This window comes from Pseudophryne corroboree, chromosome 11 (genome assembly GCF_028390025.1).
Source record: "Pseudophryne corroboree isolate aPseCor3 chromosome 11, aPseCor3.hap2, whole genome shotgun sequence".
Taxonomy (NCBI): domain Eukaryota; kingdom Metazoa; phylum Chordata; class Amphibia; order Anura; family Myobatrachidae; genus Pseudophryne; species Pseudophryne corroboree.
In genome coordinates this window covers 339,065,586-339,079,118 of record NC_086454.1, presented here as the reverse complement: position 1 = coordinate 339,079,118, position 13,533 = coordinate 339,065,586, and the positions used below count along the sequence as shown (strand labels likewise).

The 13,533-nt window shown below is 49.8% G+C and overlaps 1 protein-coding gene across 2 annotated transcripts in view; it reads right to left on the bottom strand.

The window, feature by feature from the left end:
* VAC14 (VAC14 component of PIKFYVE complex) overlaps positions 1–13,533 on the bottom strand; it is a 106,806-nt gene that overhangs the window by 88,215 nt on the left and 5,058 nt on the right. For both annotated transcript variants that reach the window (XM_063945859.1, XM_063945860.1), the window contains exons 5-9: positions 12,460–12,567; positions 12,270–12,379; positions 11,137–11,243; positions 10,433–10,567; positions 10,170–10,313 (exon numbers count right to left, since the gene is read on the bottom strand). In XM_063945859.1, the coding sequence (XP_063801929.1) occupies positions 10,170–10,313; positions 10,433–10,567; positions 11,137–11,243; positions 12,270–12,379; positions 12,460–12,567 (604 nt within the window). The remainder of the gene's footprint in view (positions 1–10,169; positions 10,314–10,432; positions 10,568–11,136; positions 11,244–12,269; positions 12,380–12,459; positions 12,568–13,533) is intronic.

Sequence of the window (13,533 nt, the reverse complement as noted above, 5' to 3'; positions counted from 1 at the left end):
GGCATTGTAAATGGCCCTTAGTTCCAGAATATTTATGTGAAGGGCAGTCTCCTGACTTGACCATAGTCCCTGGAAATTTCTTCCCTTTGTGACTGCCCCCCAGCCTCGTAGGCTGGCATCCGTGGTCACCAGGACCCAGTCCTGTATGCCGAATCTGCGGCCCTCCAGAAGATGAGCACTGTTCAGCCACCACAGAAGAGACACCCTGGTTCGTGGAGACAGGGTTATTAAACGATGCATCTGAAGATGCGATCCGGACCACTTGTCCAACAGGTTCCACTGAAAGATTCTGGCATGGAACCTGCCGAATGGAATTGCTTCGTAAGAAGCTACCATCTTTCCCAGGACTCGCGTGCAGTGATGCACCGATACCTGTTTTGGTTTTAGGAGGTCTCTGACTAGAGAAGACAACTCCCTGGCTTTCTCCTCCGGGAGAAACACTTTTTTCTGGGCCGTGTCCAGAATCATTCCCAGGAACATTAGACGTGTCGTGGGGACCAGCTGTGACTTTGGGATATTCAGAATCCAACCATGCTGGCTCAGCACTTCCTGAGATAGTGCTACTCCCACTAACAACTGTTCCTTGGATCGTGCCTTTATTAGGAGATCGTCCAAGTATGGGATAATTAAAACTCCCTTTTTTCGAAGGAGTATCATCATTTCCGCCATTACCTTGGTAAATACCCTCGGTGCCGTGGAGAGTCCAAACGGCAGCGTCTGGAATTGGCAATGGCAATCCTGTACCACAAATCTGAGGTACTCCTGGTGAGAATTGTAAATGGGGACATGTAGGTAAGCATCCTTGATGTCCAGGGACACCATGTAATCCCCCTCGTCCAGGCTTGCAATAACCGCCCTGAGCGATTCCATCTTGAACTTGAATTTTTTTATGTATGTGTTCAAGGACTTCAAATTTAGAATGGGTCTCACCGAACCGTCCGGTTTCGGTACCACAAATAGTGTGGAATAGTAACCCCGGCCTTGTTGAAGTAGGGGTACCTTGATTATCACCTGCTGGGAATACAGCTTGTGAATTGCCGCTAGCACTGCCTCCCTGTCTGAGGGAGCAATCGGCAAGGCGGATTTTAGGAAACGGCGGGGTGGAATCGCCTCGAATTCCAGCCTGTATCCTTGAGATACTATTTGAAGGATCCAGGGATCCACCTGTGAGCGAACCCACTGATCGCTGAAATTCCTGAGGCGGGCCCCCACCGTACCCGGCTCCGCTTGTGAAGCCCCACCGTCATGCGGCGGACTTGGAAGAGGAAGCGGGGGAGGACTTTTGTTGCTAGGAACCTGCTGTTTGCTGCAGCCTTTTTCCCCTGCCTCTGCCTCTTGACAGAAAAGACCCTCCTTTTCCCCGCTTATTTTTCTGGGATCGAAAGGACTGAACCTGATAAATTGGCGCCTTCTTAGGCTGCGAGGGGACATGGGGTAAAAATGCTGACTTCCCAGACGTTGCTGTGGAAACTAGGTCGGAGAGACCATCCCCAAATAATTCCTCCCCTTTATAAGGCAAAACTTCCATGTGCCTTTTGGAATCTGCATCTCCAGTCCACTGGCGAGTCCATAAGCATCTCCTAGCAGAGATAGATAGTGCACTTACTTTAGATGCCAGCCGGCAGATTTCCCTCTGTGCATCTCTCATGTATAAGACTGAGTCTTTTATATGGTCAATTGTTAACAGGATCGTGTCTCTGTCTAGTGTGTCAATATTTTCTGACAGGTTATCTGACCATGCAGCGGCAGCACTGCACATCCAAGCTGACGCAATTGCTGGTCTGAGTATAATGCCTGAGTGTGTATATACAGACTTCAGGATCGCCTCCTGCCTTCTATCAGCAGGTTCCTTAAGGGCGGCCGTATCCTGGGACGGTAGTGCCACCTTTTTTGACAAACGTGTGAGCGCTTTATCCACCCTCGGGGGTGTTTCCCAACGTAACCTATCCTCTGGCGGGAAAGGGAACGCCATTAGTAATTTCTTAGGAATCACCAATTTCTTATCAGGGGAAGCCCACGCTTCTTCACATACTTCATTTAATTCATCTGACGGGGGAAAAACTACAGGTAGTTTTTTCTCCCCAAACATAATACCCTTTTTTGTGGTACCTGGATGTAAATCAGAAATATTTAACACCTCTTTCATTGCCTCAATCATGCAGCGAATGGCCTTAACGGGCATTAAATTTGACTCATCGTCGTCGACACTGGCGTCAGTATCCGTGTCGACATCTACTTGTGCCACCTGAGATAACGGGCGTTTTAGAGCTCCTGATGACTTTTGAGACCCTTGGACAGGCACGAGCTGAAGACTCGGCTGTCCCACAGTCGGCATGTCGTCAAATTTTTTATGTAAGGAGTCTATACGTGCACTCATTTCTTGCCATAATACCATCCACTCAGGTGTCTGCCCCGCAGGGGGTGACATCTCTGCTAAAGGCATCTGCTCCCCCTCCACATCATTATCCTCCTCAAACATGTCGACACAGCCGTACCGACACACTCCACACACACAGGGAATGCTCAAATAGAGGACAGGACCCACAAAAGCCCTTTGGGGGGACAGAGTAAGAGTATGCCAGCACACACCAGAGCGCTATATATATACAGGGACTAACTGAGTTATGTCCCTAATAGCTGCTTATACTGTATACAGTGCCAATTTAGTGCCCCCCTCTCTTTTCCCTCTTACTGTACTGTAGAAATGCAGGGGAGAGCCAGGGAGCTTCCTTCCAGCCGAGCTGTGAGGGAAAAATGGCGCCAGTGTGCTGAGGAGATAGGCTCCGCCCCTTTTTCGCGGCCTATTCTCCCGCTTTTTTTGGGATTCTGGCAGGGGTATTTACCTCATATATAGCCCCAGGGGCTATATATTGAGGTATTTTAGCCAGCCAAGGTGTTTTTATTGCTGCCTCAGGGCGCCCCCCCCCAGCGCCCTGCACCCTCAGTGACCGGAGTGTGAAGTGTGTATGAGGAGCAATGGCGCACAGCTGCAGTGCTGTGCGCTACCTTGGTGAAGACAGGATGTCTTCATGCCGCCGATTTTCCGGACCATCTTCCTGCTTCTGGCTCTGTAAGGGGGACGGCGGCGCGGCTCCGGGACCGAACATCAAGGCTGGGCCTGCGGTCGATCCCTCTGGAGCTAATGGTGTCCAGTAGCCTAAGAAGCCCAATCCGGCTGCAAGCAGGCGAGTTCGCTTCTTCTCCCCTTAGTCCCTCGCTGCAGTGAGCCTGTTGCCAGCAGGTCTCACTGAAAAAAAAAAAACTAATTCTAAGACTATAACTTTCTAAGAGCTCAGGAGAGCCCCTAGTGTGCATCCAACCTCGGCCGGGCACGAAATCTAACTGGGGCTTGGAGGAGGGTCATAGTGGGAGGAGCCAGTGCACACCAGGTAGTCTAAGATCTTTCTAGAGTGCCCAGCCTTCTTCGGAGCCCGCTATCCCCCATGGTCCTTACGGAGTTCCCAGCATCCACTAGGACGTTAGAGAAATGGACATTGCATTAATTCTAGATGCCAGCCGGCAAATGTCCCTCTGTGCATCTCTCATGTATAAGACTACGTCTTTAATATGCTCTATGGTTAGCAATATAGTTTCCCTGTCAAGGGAATCAATGTTATCAGACAGGGAATCAGACCACGCTGCTGCAGCACTGCACATCCATGTTGAAGCAATAGCAGGTCTCAGTATAGTACCGGAGTGTGTATATACAGACTTCAGGATAGCCTCCTGCTTTCTACCTGCAGGCTCCTTTAAGGCGGCCGTATCCTGAGACGGCAGTGCCACCTTTTTTGACAAGCGTGTGAGCGCTTTATCCACCCTCGGGGATGTCTCCCAACGTAACCTGTCCTCTGGCGGGAAAGGGTACGCCATCAGTAACTTTTTAGAAATCACTAGTTTCTTATCGGGGGAAGCCCACGCTTCCTCACACACTTCATTCAACTCATCTGATGGGGGAAAAACCACTGGTTGCTTTTTCTCCCCAAACATAATACCCTTTTTAGTGGTACCTGGGTTAATGTCAGAAATGTGCAACACATTTTTTATTGCCGTAATCATGCAACGGATGCCCCTTGTGGATTGTGTATATGTCTCATCCTCGTCGACACTGGAGTCAGACTCCGTGTCGACATCTGTGTCTGACATCTGAGGTAGCGGGCGTTTTTGAGCCCCTGATGGCCTTTGAGACGCCTGGGCAGGCACTGGCTGAGAAGCCGGCTGTCCCACAGCTGTTATGTCATCGAACCTTTTATGTAAGGAGTTGACACTGTCGTGTAAAACCTTCCACATATCCATCCACTCTGGTGTCGACCCCGCAGGGGGTGACATCACATTTATCGGCACCTGCTCCGCCTCCACATAAACCTCCTCATCAAACATGTCGACCCAGCCGTACCGACACACCGCACACACACAGGGAATGCTCTGACTGAGGACAGGACCCCACCAAGTCCTTTGGGGAGACAGAGAGAGTATGCCAGCACACACCACAGCGCTATATAAACAGGGATTTACACTATTACAGAAAGTGATTTTCCCTATAGCAGCTATACAATACAGTTTTGCGCCTAAATTTAGTGCCCCCCCCTCTCTTTTTTACCCTTTGAGCCTGGAAACTGCAGGGGAGAGCCTGGGGAGCTGTCTTCCAGCGGAGCTGTGAAGAGAAAATGGTGCCAGTGTGCTGAGGGAGATAGCCCCGCCCCTTTTTCAGCGGGCTTCTCCCGCTCTTATATTAATATTACACATATATAGTTTATTAGACTATATTATGTGCTTTTTTGCCAAAGTAAGGTACTCTAATTGCAGCCCAGGGCGCCCCCTCCCAGCGCCCTGCACCCATCAGTGACCGGAGTATGTGGTGTGCATAGGGAGCAATGGCGCACAGCTGCAGTGCTGTGCGCTACCTTAATGAAGACCGGAGTCTTCAGCCGCCGATTTCCAGGACGTTCTTCTTGCTTCTGGCTCTGCAAGGGGGACGGCGGCGCGGCTCCGGGACCGGACGACCGAGGCTGGGCCTGTGTTCGATCCCTCTGGAGCTAATGGTGTCCAGTAGCCTAGAAGCCCAAGCTAGCTGCAAGCAGGTAGGTTCGTTTCTCTCCCCTAAGTCCCTCGTAGCAGTGAGTCTGTTGCCAGCAGATCTCACTGAAAATAAAAAACCTAATAAATACTTTCTTTTCTAGAAGCTCAGGAGAGCCCCTAGTGTGCAACCAGCTCGAGCTGGGCACAGATTCTAACTGAGGTCTGGAGGAGGGGCATAGAGGGAGGAGCCAGTGCACACCAGTAGTCCTAATTCTTTCTTAGAGTGCCCAGTCTCCTGCGGAGCCCGTCTATTCCCCATGGTCCTTACGGAGTTCCCAGCATCCACTAGGACGTCAGAGAAATGGCATTTACCCCACAGGCCAGACACACCAGGAACATCTGCTAATGTGATGAATTCTGCAGGGACGTGCGGTATATACACATGTGGGCATTATACACAGATGCAGCAGTATATACACGTGGGCATTATACACAGGCGCAGCGGTATATACACATGTGGCAGTTATACACAGGCGCAGCGGTATATACACACGTGGGCATTATACACAGGTGCAGCGATATATACATATATACATGTATACAGGTGCAGCGGTATATACATGTGGACATTATACAAAGGTGCAGCAGTATATACATGTGGGCGTTATACACAGGCGCAGCAGTATGTACATGTGGGCATTATACAGAGGTGCAGCAGTATATACATGTGGGCTTTGTACACAGGTGCAGCAGTATATACACACGTGGGCTTTGTACACAGGTGCAGCAGTATATACACACGTGGACGTTATACACAGGTGCAGCAGTATATACACATGTGGGCATTATACACAGGTGCAGCAGTATATACATGTGGGCATTATACACAGGTGCAGCAGTATATACATGTGGGCATTGTGCACAGGTGCAGCAGTATATACATGTGGGCTTTTGTACACAGGCGCAGCAGTATATACACATGTGGGCATTATACACAGGTGCAGCAGTATATACATGTGGGCTTTTGTACACAGGCGCAGCAGTATATACTGCAGGAAATGTGATCCAGAAATGTGTGAAGAGGTGAAGGGAAGTGTGAAGAGAAGATGGGGGGGAAGCATTGACTCACTTGCCATAGACTTTTTACTACAGTCATATTCGAATGACAAATCGATTCTATCACCCAATTCAATTTAAATTCCACTTAAAATCAAAAATTCCTAAAAAACATTAATGTTTCTTCATAGTCCAATACAGAATCCCCTCATTTACTGAAGTTTGATTTGAAATTGAACTTGAAATCGTACTTGAAATCCCCAAATGAATTGAATCATGTTAGAAATTCGATTTGAGCTTCTAAACACCATTCTAGTGGTAGGGAATTGATTGTGATGACTTTTAAAGCACCCAAATGCATGTGGAGCAGTGTGAATGTAGGAATAATGGCTGTCCAAGGTCATGGTATGTTGTGCACCTACCTGCACAATGCAGATCACCACCTGACAGAGATCCCAGGAGCATTAATCAGAGCACCATCAGCAGCTTCATGAGATGAATACTGCACAAGGTTATACAAATAGCCATCACACCCAGTCCATGAATATGCAATAGATAGCAGCGTAGCACAATATCTGCCAGGTTTGTCGGATGATATAATGAAACTTAAAATCATGAGTGATGTAACTGGCTATCCTGGTTTGTGCCATGTTGCCTACATCCACAGCATATCATCCCTGCCTGCAAAATTTAAGGGGGGTGAAATGCCAGAGGGATGGTTGTTGGGTAAGTTACCTACACATATAGCCACCCAATCCATTACAGTACGCACCTTTGGTCTATTAAAAATAAATAATTTGGGAGGCATATTTTATCATTTGTCAAAAGTGTCCGGTATTGTGCTCTGCTGCCGTCTATTACATAATCATGCATTAAATAAACCACCCCAATCCAAATTATGCAATGAACAGGGAGCAGGCAGAGGTTGTTTTTTTTTTTACTAACAACTGACTATGGGGGTCATTCCGAGTTGATCGCTCGCTGCCGATTTTCACAGCGCAGCGATCAGGTAAAAAAACGGCAAAACTGCACATGCGTACGCACCACAATGCGCGTCGAACGGGTACAAACAGCATCGTTGCTATGCAATGCTTCTAGCGACTAATCCATTCGCACAGCTGATCGCAAGGAGAATGACAGGAAGTGGGCGTTTATGGGTGTCAACTAACAGTTTTCTGGGAGTGGTAGGAAAAACGCAGGAGTGACCAGGCGTTTGCAGGGCGGGTATCTGACGTCAATTTCCGGGACCTCCGTCGCTAGGATCATCGTACAGGATAAGTAACTTCAGGGCTGGTCTTGTTTTGCACAAAAAATGTTTTTATAACGCTCGGCTGCACATGCGATCGCACACTTGCAAAGCGAAAATACACTCCCCCGTGGGCAGACACTATGCGTTTGCACGGCTGAAAAAAGTAGCTAGCTAGCGATCAACTAGGAATGAGGGCCTATGTGAGCACAGAAAGTGGAAGGCAGGCAGGAAGGCAGATCAGGGATAAGCTTATTGCCAAATATTTCAGCTGTAAGTATTTAAAAAAGTCATCAGTTAGGTTTTCATGTATAAAACAACGTAAAGAGAAAGCTTTTCCTCTAATTAGTGTGCATGTGATACATCTGAACCAATAGGAAGCAATGAGGAAGTCCATACAGTACGGATGGTGTAGTGGTTAGCTTTACTGCCTCACAGCACTGAGGTCATGGGTTCCATTCCCACAATGGCCCTAACTGTGTGGAGTTTGTATATTCTCCCCGTACTTGCGTGGGTTTCCTCCGGGTACTCCGGTTTCCTCCCACAATCCAAAAATATACTGGTAGGTTAATTGGCTCCCAACAAAATTATCCCTAGTGTGAATGTGTGTGCGTGTATGTGTGGTAGGGAATATAGAGTGTAAGCTCCACTGGGGCAGGGACTGATGTGAATGGGCAAAATATTCTCTATACAGCGCTGCGGAATATGTGTGCGCTATATACATAACTGGAAATAAATAAATAAAGTCTGGTTCAATTTTGCTGGGGATTTGAGGTTTGATTTTGGAAGGGATTTCAAAATCTTAACACAAAATCCCTTCTAAACATGAATCAAAATCGAATTCGATTTGAAAATCAAACGCAAAGTAAGTTTTTTGTAAATGAGGGATTTTTTTCAGGGATTTAGAAAATCAATAGAAGCGATTTCAGTTGATTTTGTAGATTCATAAAAGTGACCTCAACATCGAATTTTAGTAAATATATGGGCCACCGGGCAATCGGTAACGGAGGCCCGCGTCCGAAAACGTATGCCTGTAGGATGGTCACCGCAATCCATCACAGAGCACCGAGAGGATATCTGTCTTATGAAGGTACTCGCTGGAACGATGTGACTGCCGATTCTGCCAATGATGGAACACAAACAGTGTCATGCACACACACTAAAGGGCCTCATACACTACCGCGACATGTCCATCTGACACATCGCAGGCGATCACCCCGGCAGCCTCCCGGGTGGCAGGATCACCCAACATACACTGTATGCTGTCCTTTTGCACACGATGAGGATGGGGGGGGGGGGGGAAGAGAGAGAGAGAGAGAGAGAGAGAGAGATGTATCCCCCCCCCCCCCTCTCTCTCTCCCCCAGCCTCTATCTCACACAAGATACATCGTATGCTGTCCTTTTGCATACGATGAGGGGGGAAGGGGGGGAGAGAGAGAGGGAGGGGGAGAGAGAGAGGGAGGGGGAGAGAGAGAGAGGGAGGGAGAGATGTACCCCCCCCCCCCACACCCTCTCTCACACAAGATACATCGTATGCTGTCCTTTTGCATACAATGTATCTTGGCCGATCCCAGCCATGCCTGCGGGGTCGGACCAGATTGAATGTGCAGCACATTCAATCTGCAGGATCCGATCCAATGCTCACAGGGCCACGCATCGGAACGGATCAGATACACAGCCAAAATGCCCGATTTCACCCAGTATATCGGGCTGAAATCGGGCAGAATCGTTCTAGTGTATGGGGCTCTTCAGAAATCATAGTTCCTATCTGAAAAGTGTCTGCGCAGAGGATCGTGTCCCTGTATACGCTGCCAGCTCGTCTGCACACACTGCACATCAGCAGCGACATACCGTACAGACGCAGTATATCTGTACACACCTAAAGATGGTCGCTATGAAATATCGCTGCTCGCCTCTATACACCATGTCGTCAGCGTGTACCCAGCATTACAGAACACTGCAGGGCTACCCACACAGGAGCGCAGGGCTCAGACAACGCCAGAAGCTGCGCTGGCTCAGCTCCGGAATCACTGCATCCTGGCCGAGATGTGATACGACCTTGGGATGATGTGAAGAACCGCCCGCTATGATGGAGACCCACAGGAAAGGGCCACAGAACAGGAATACTGAGGAGCTCGCCCCCATCGGATGTGGAGGGGAGGAGGCAGCCCACAAACACGTTTAGTTTATCTACTCCTGGCACAGCGCCCCCTACACCCCATGATGATCTAGCGTCACTCAGATGGGGGCAGCTGGGGGGGGGGGGGTGTAGAACTTCCATAAATCTTCAGAGCACACAAATGAATGGGCAGAGATGAGCTCAGAAGCAGCGGTGTGCCAGATAAGTTTATTATCAGAACTGGGGAAGATCTGGTCTCTGTAGCACGTAGGCCGGCTGGAATGTTAGTAATGACTTATGGTTAGCGGGAAAGGGTCTGTAGCCTTCACCCCACAGAAATGCTCTCACACATGGTGCCTCACACAAGTTGGGTCTCCATCTCCCTCACACTAATTCTGCACCACTCATCTGTCTCAGCATGGCCCACACACACACACACACTGGGATGAGCCGCCGGACTTCCTTCTGGAAAGTGGTAAGAGCCAGTGTAGCCTACACATACAGATACCCACAGCAGGCTACTGTCAGTGGTCTCCAGACATATTCTGTAGCATGCAGAGTTCCACATGAGGATCACAGGGCTGGATGGTCCCTAATCTGAAGTACAATGGCGTGTCCCCTCCACCACACAACACCAGAGCGCTTTCTGCCATCAGACTGTCTAGGCGTCATGTTCTGTACTCCGCCACTAGTAATGCTGCCGTACGTCCAGCACTATACGCCGGGTCTCACCGTGATCCGTGCTCTCCTGCTGTAAGGACAGGTCTTCCTCTGACGGCAGAGTCGGCAAGTGACCCGTGTCATCAGTCTCGTCATCCTCTGGGGTCACCAGCTTCATCAGGCTCTGGTTACACACGTTAGCCACCTCTTTTATGCCTGGAGATGGGGTGATGTAAGGAGAGTAGGCGCCTAGACGTCTTCCACATACAAGAATCAGATACAAATACCCAGTAACCAGTGCTCATCCCGACACCCAGATAAAGGATAAAGGATACTCTTCTTGCGGTCGTCATAGGACAGACAGGGCAGAACGGCGGTAAGAATCCCAGAGGAGTATGGGAGCATCACTCTGCCGGCCAGCTGCAGGAACTCTCTCATCCAGGACATGGCAGTCAGCTGTATCAGGTCATCTGCGGACAATGGACATCATCAGCGTCATCACCCACTGCGCCCGGTAATACTCTGCCCATAGATTACCAGTATGCGGCACTCTAGAAGAGTAACCCTGCACCGGGCACAGGGCACCGCCAGCGGGGTAACTGCATTCAGCATCATCACCCACGCCACTGTGCCTGGAAATACTCTGCCCCACACCCGGAATATATATTACCAGTATGCAGACATTAAATGTGCCCAGCTAGAGGAGTAACCTGGCACAGGGCACCGCCAGCGGGGTAACTGCATTCAGTATCACTGAGGCTTGGGGCTAAATCCAGTATGCAGCGCTTAAATTCATTACACACAGGGCTGGATGTGTGCTGTATATAATTACCCCTTTATATCCAGTGGCCAACCCCCCCACCCCGGTAACTATAGTAACTTTCATATGTGCTCACTCTAGACCGTAAGCGACACCTACTACCTGCCGTCTTCCGGTAATCTTACGGAGGCCCAGGGGGTTCCCTCCCAAGCCCCCAGGAGGTACCAGAATCCAGACACCGGGGGGAGCCCCTGGGTGTGTGGCTGTCACGTGACTCACCAGATGACTGACAATGTATCACCAGGATATTGGCCATCTCAGCAAACTTCACACAATCCGGCATTTTCTTGATCTCTTTCAGGAATTCCCCCAGTGATACCTCACACCTGCAGGAACAGAGAAGGAGGCATCACACACCACTCACCTTCTAGCCACTTGCCCTCTGTTTCTTATTACATTTAGACATAGCTGGCAAGGAACCTGACATGACTAGAACAAAAACACACAATCCCACAGCGCACTATAATGGATCAGAAAATGAGATTTACATCCTACGATAGTAGTAATGCAGAGATCTTACTTCCATACCAGTTACCTGCCCGGCAAATTAACACAACATCCATTTCAGCACCCACGCATTCTGTCCCTCACACCAACACTTCTGTTTTCCGCCACTCACACCGACACCCCTGCCTTCCTCCACTCACACCGACACCCCTGCCTTCCGCCACTCACACCGACACCCCCCGCCTTTCTCCACTCACACCGACACCCCCGCCTTCCGCCACTCACACCGACACCCCCGCCTTTCCGCCACTCACACCGTCAGCCCCGCCTTCCGCCACCCACACCAACAGCCCCGCCTCCCGCCACTCACACCAACAGCACCGCCTGCCGACACTCACACAGGCACCGCTGCCTCCCGACACCCCCACTCACACAGGCACCGCCGCCTCTCGACACCCCCACAGGAACCGCCTCCCGCCCCTCACACAGGCACCCCCTCCACTCACACAGGGAGTCCCGCCCCTCACACAGGCACCCCCGCCTCCCGCAGACACCCCCCCACTCACACAGGGAGTCCCGCCCCTCACACAGGGAGCCCCCGCCTCCCGCTCCTCACACAGGGAGCCCCCCGCCTCCCACCCCTCACACAGGGAGCCCTTCGCCTCCCGTCCGACACAGGGAGCAACCCCGCCCCTCACACAGGGAGCTCCCGCCTCTCACACAGACATCCCCGCCTCTCACACAGACAACCGCCTCCCGCCACTCACACAGGCACCTCAGCCACTCACAGATACCCCCGCCTCCCGCCACTCACACAGACACACCCACCCACCTTGCCCCACTCACACAGACACCCCTGCCTTACCCCACCATCACAGACACCCGCCACTCACACCGATACTTACATCTTACGGATCTCTTTACTATTATCTCCCAGAATCTGGAAGAGACCATCCAGTATCTCTGGTAAATAATCCAGAAGATTGATGTCAGGAACAGACTCCAAAACGAGTATCTGAGAGAAGAGGACAGCCGTTACTACCAGCGGTACAGCAACAAGCCTTGGCCGAAGCACACTGCCGCAGACACACTCACCCAGGAGATAATAAACTGGCGGGCGTACTGGTTGTTGGAGTAGATTCTCTCGCGGAGAAGAGGGACAAAACTGACCAAATCAAACTTGTTGCTTTCTGTCACTATGTCCTGAAATGACAGCGTAAGTGCTGAGGAAGGTTACCCTGTGCACACCCCAAAGTGTCACCGGTGAAGAGACAGAACAGACACAGGAAACGGTATTGTGTGTAATGTACAAGGAACAGCCTGATCGGCGATACCACAGCATGCATAACATTACAGGCGAGTAACATGACAGTGAAAGCTTGCAGGCTTTAATAACGCAAGAATGATGAAACGCGTCAGTCCATGCTCATCAGGACGGATACTGCAGGCTCATGGCTTTGTATTAAGGCTATTCTTTCCCACTGAAAACACTTTTTGGCATTTGGAACCTATATGAAACTACCTAGGCTGATCTACTGCAAGACAGAATTTCACCAAAAGGAGCAACGCGTTTCGCATGAGCAGGGAGTCACTACTTGCTGGCGGTGGCCTTGAACTGCAGGTCATAACATTCTTATGGGCGAGATTAAACCCTAACACACTTTGATCACCCCTTAGGAAGTCAGAAGGATGAGACAGTTCCTCCTAGACGAAACGCGTTGAAGGTATCCTTGCTGCCATTCAGGTAATCTGTCCTTTTCCATTTTTTAACGCACGGGCATTTATGTATATTTGTGTGCACTTATTTTTTTATGTAAACTGGATCACACTGTGTTTGTCCTTTCATGATTTTTATGTACACTGCTCAAAAAAATAAAGGGAACACTAAAATAACACATCCTCGATCTGAATGAATGAAATATTCTTATTAAATACTTTGTTCTTTACATAGTTGAATGTGCCGACAACAAAATCACACAAAAATTATCAATGGAAATCAAATTTATTAACCCATGGAGGTCTGGATTTGGAGTCCCCCTCAAAATTATAGTGGAAAAACACACTACAGGCTGATCCAACTTTGATGTAATGTCCTTAAAACAAGTCAAAATGAGGCTCAGTAGTGTGTGTGGCCTCCACGTGCCTGTATGACCTCCCTACAACGCCTGG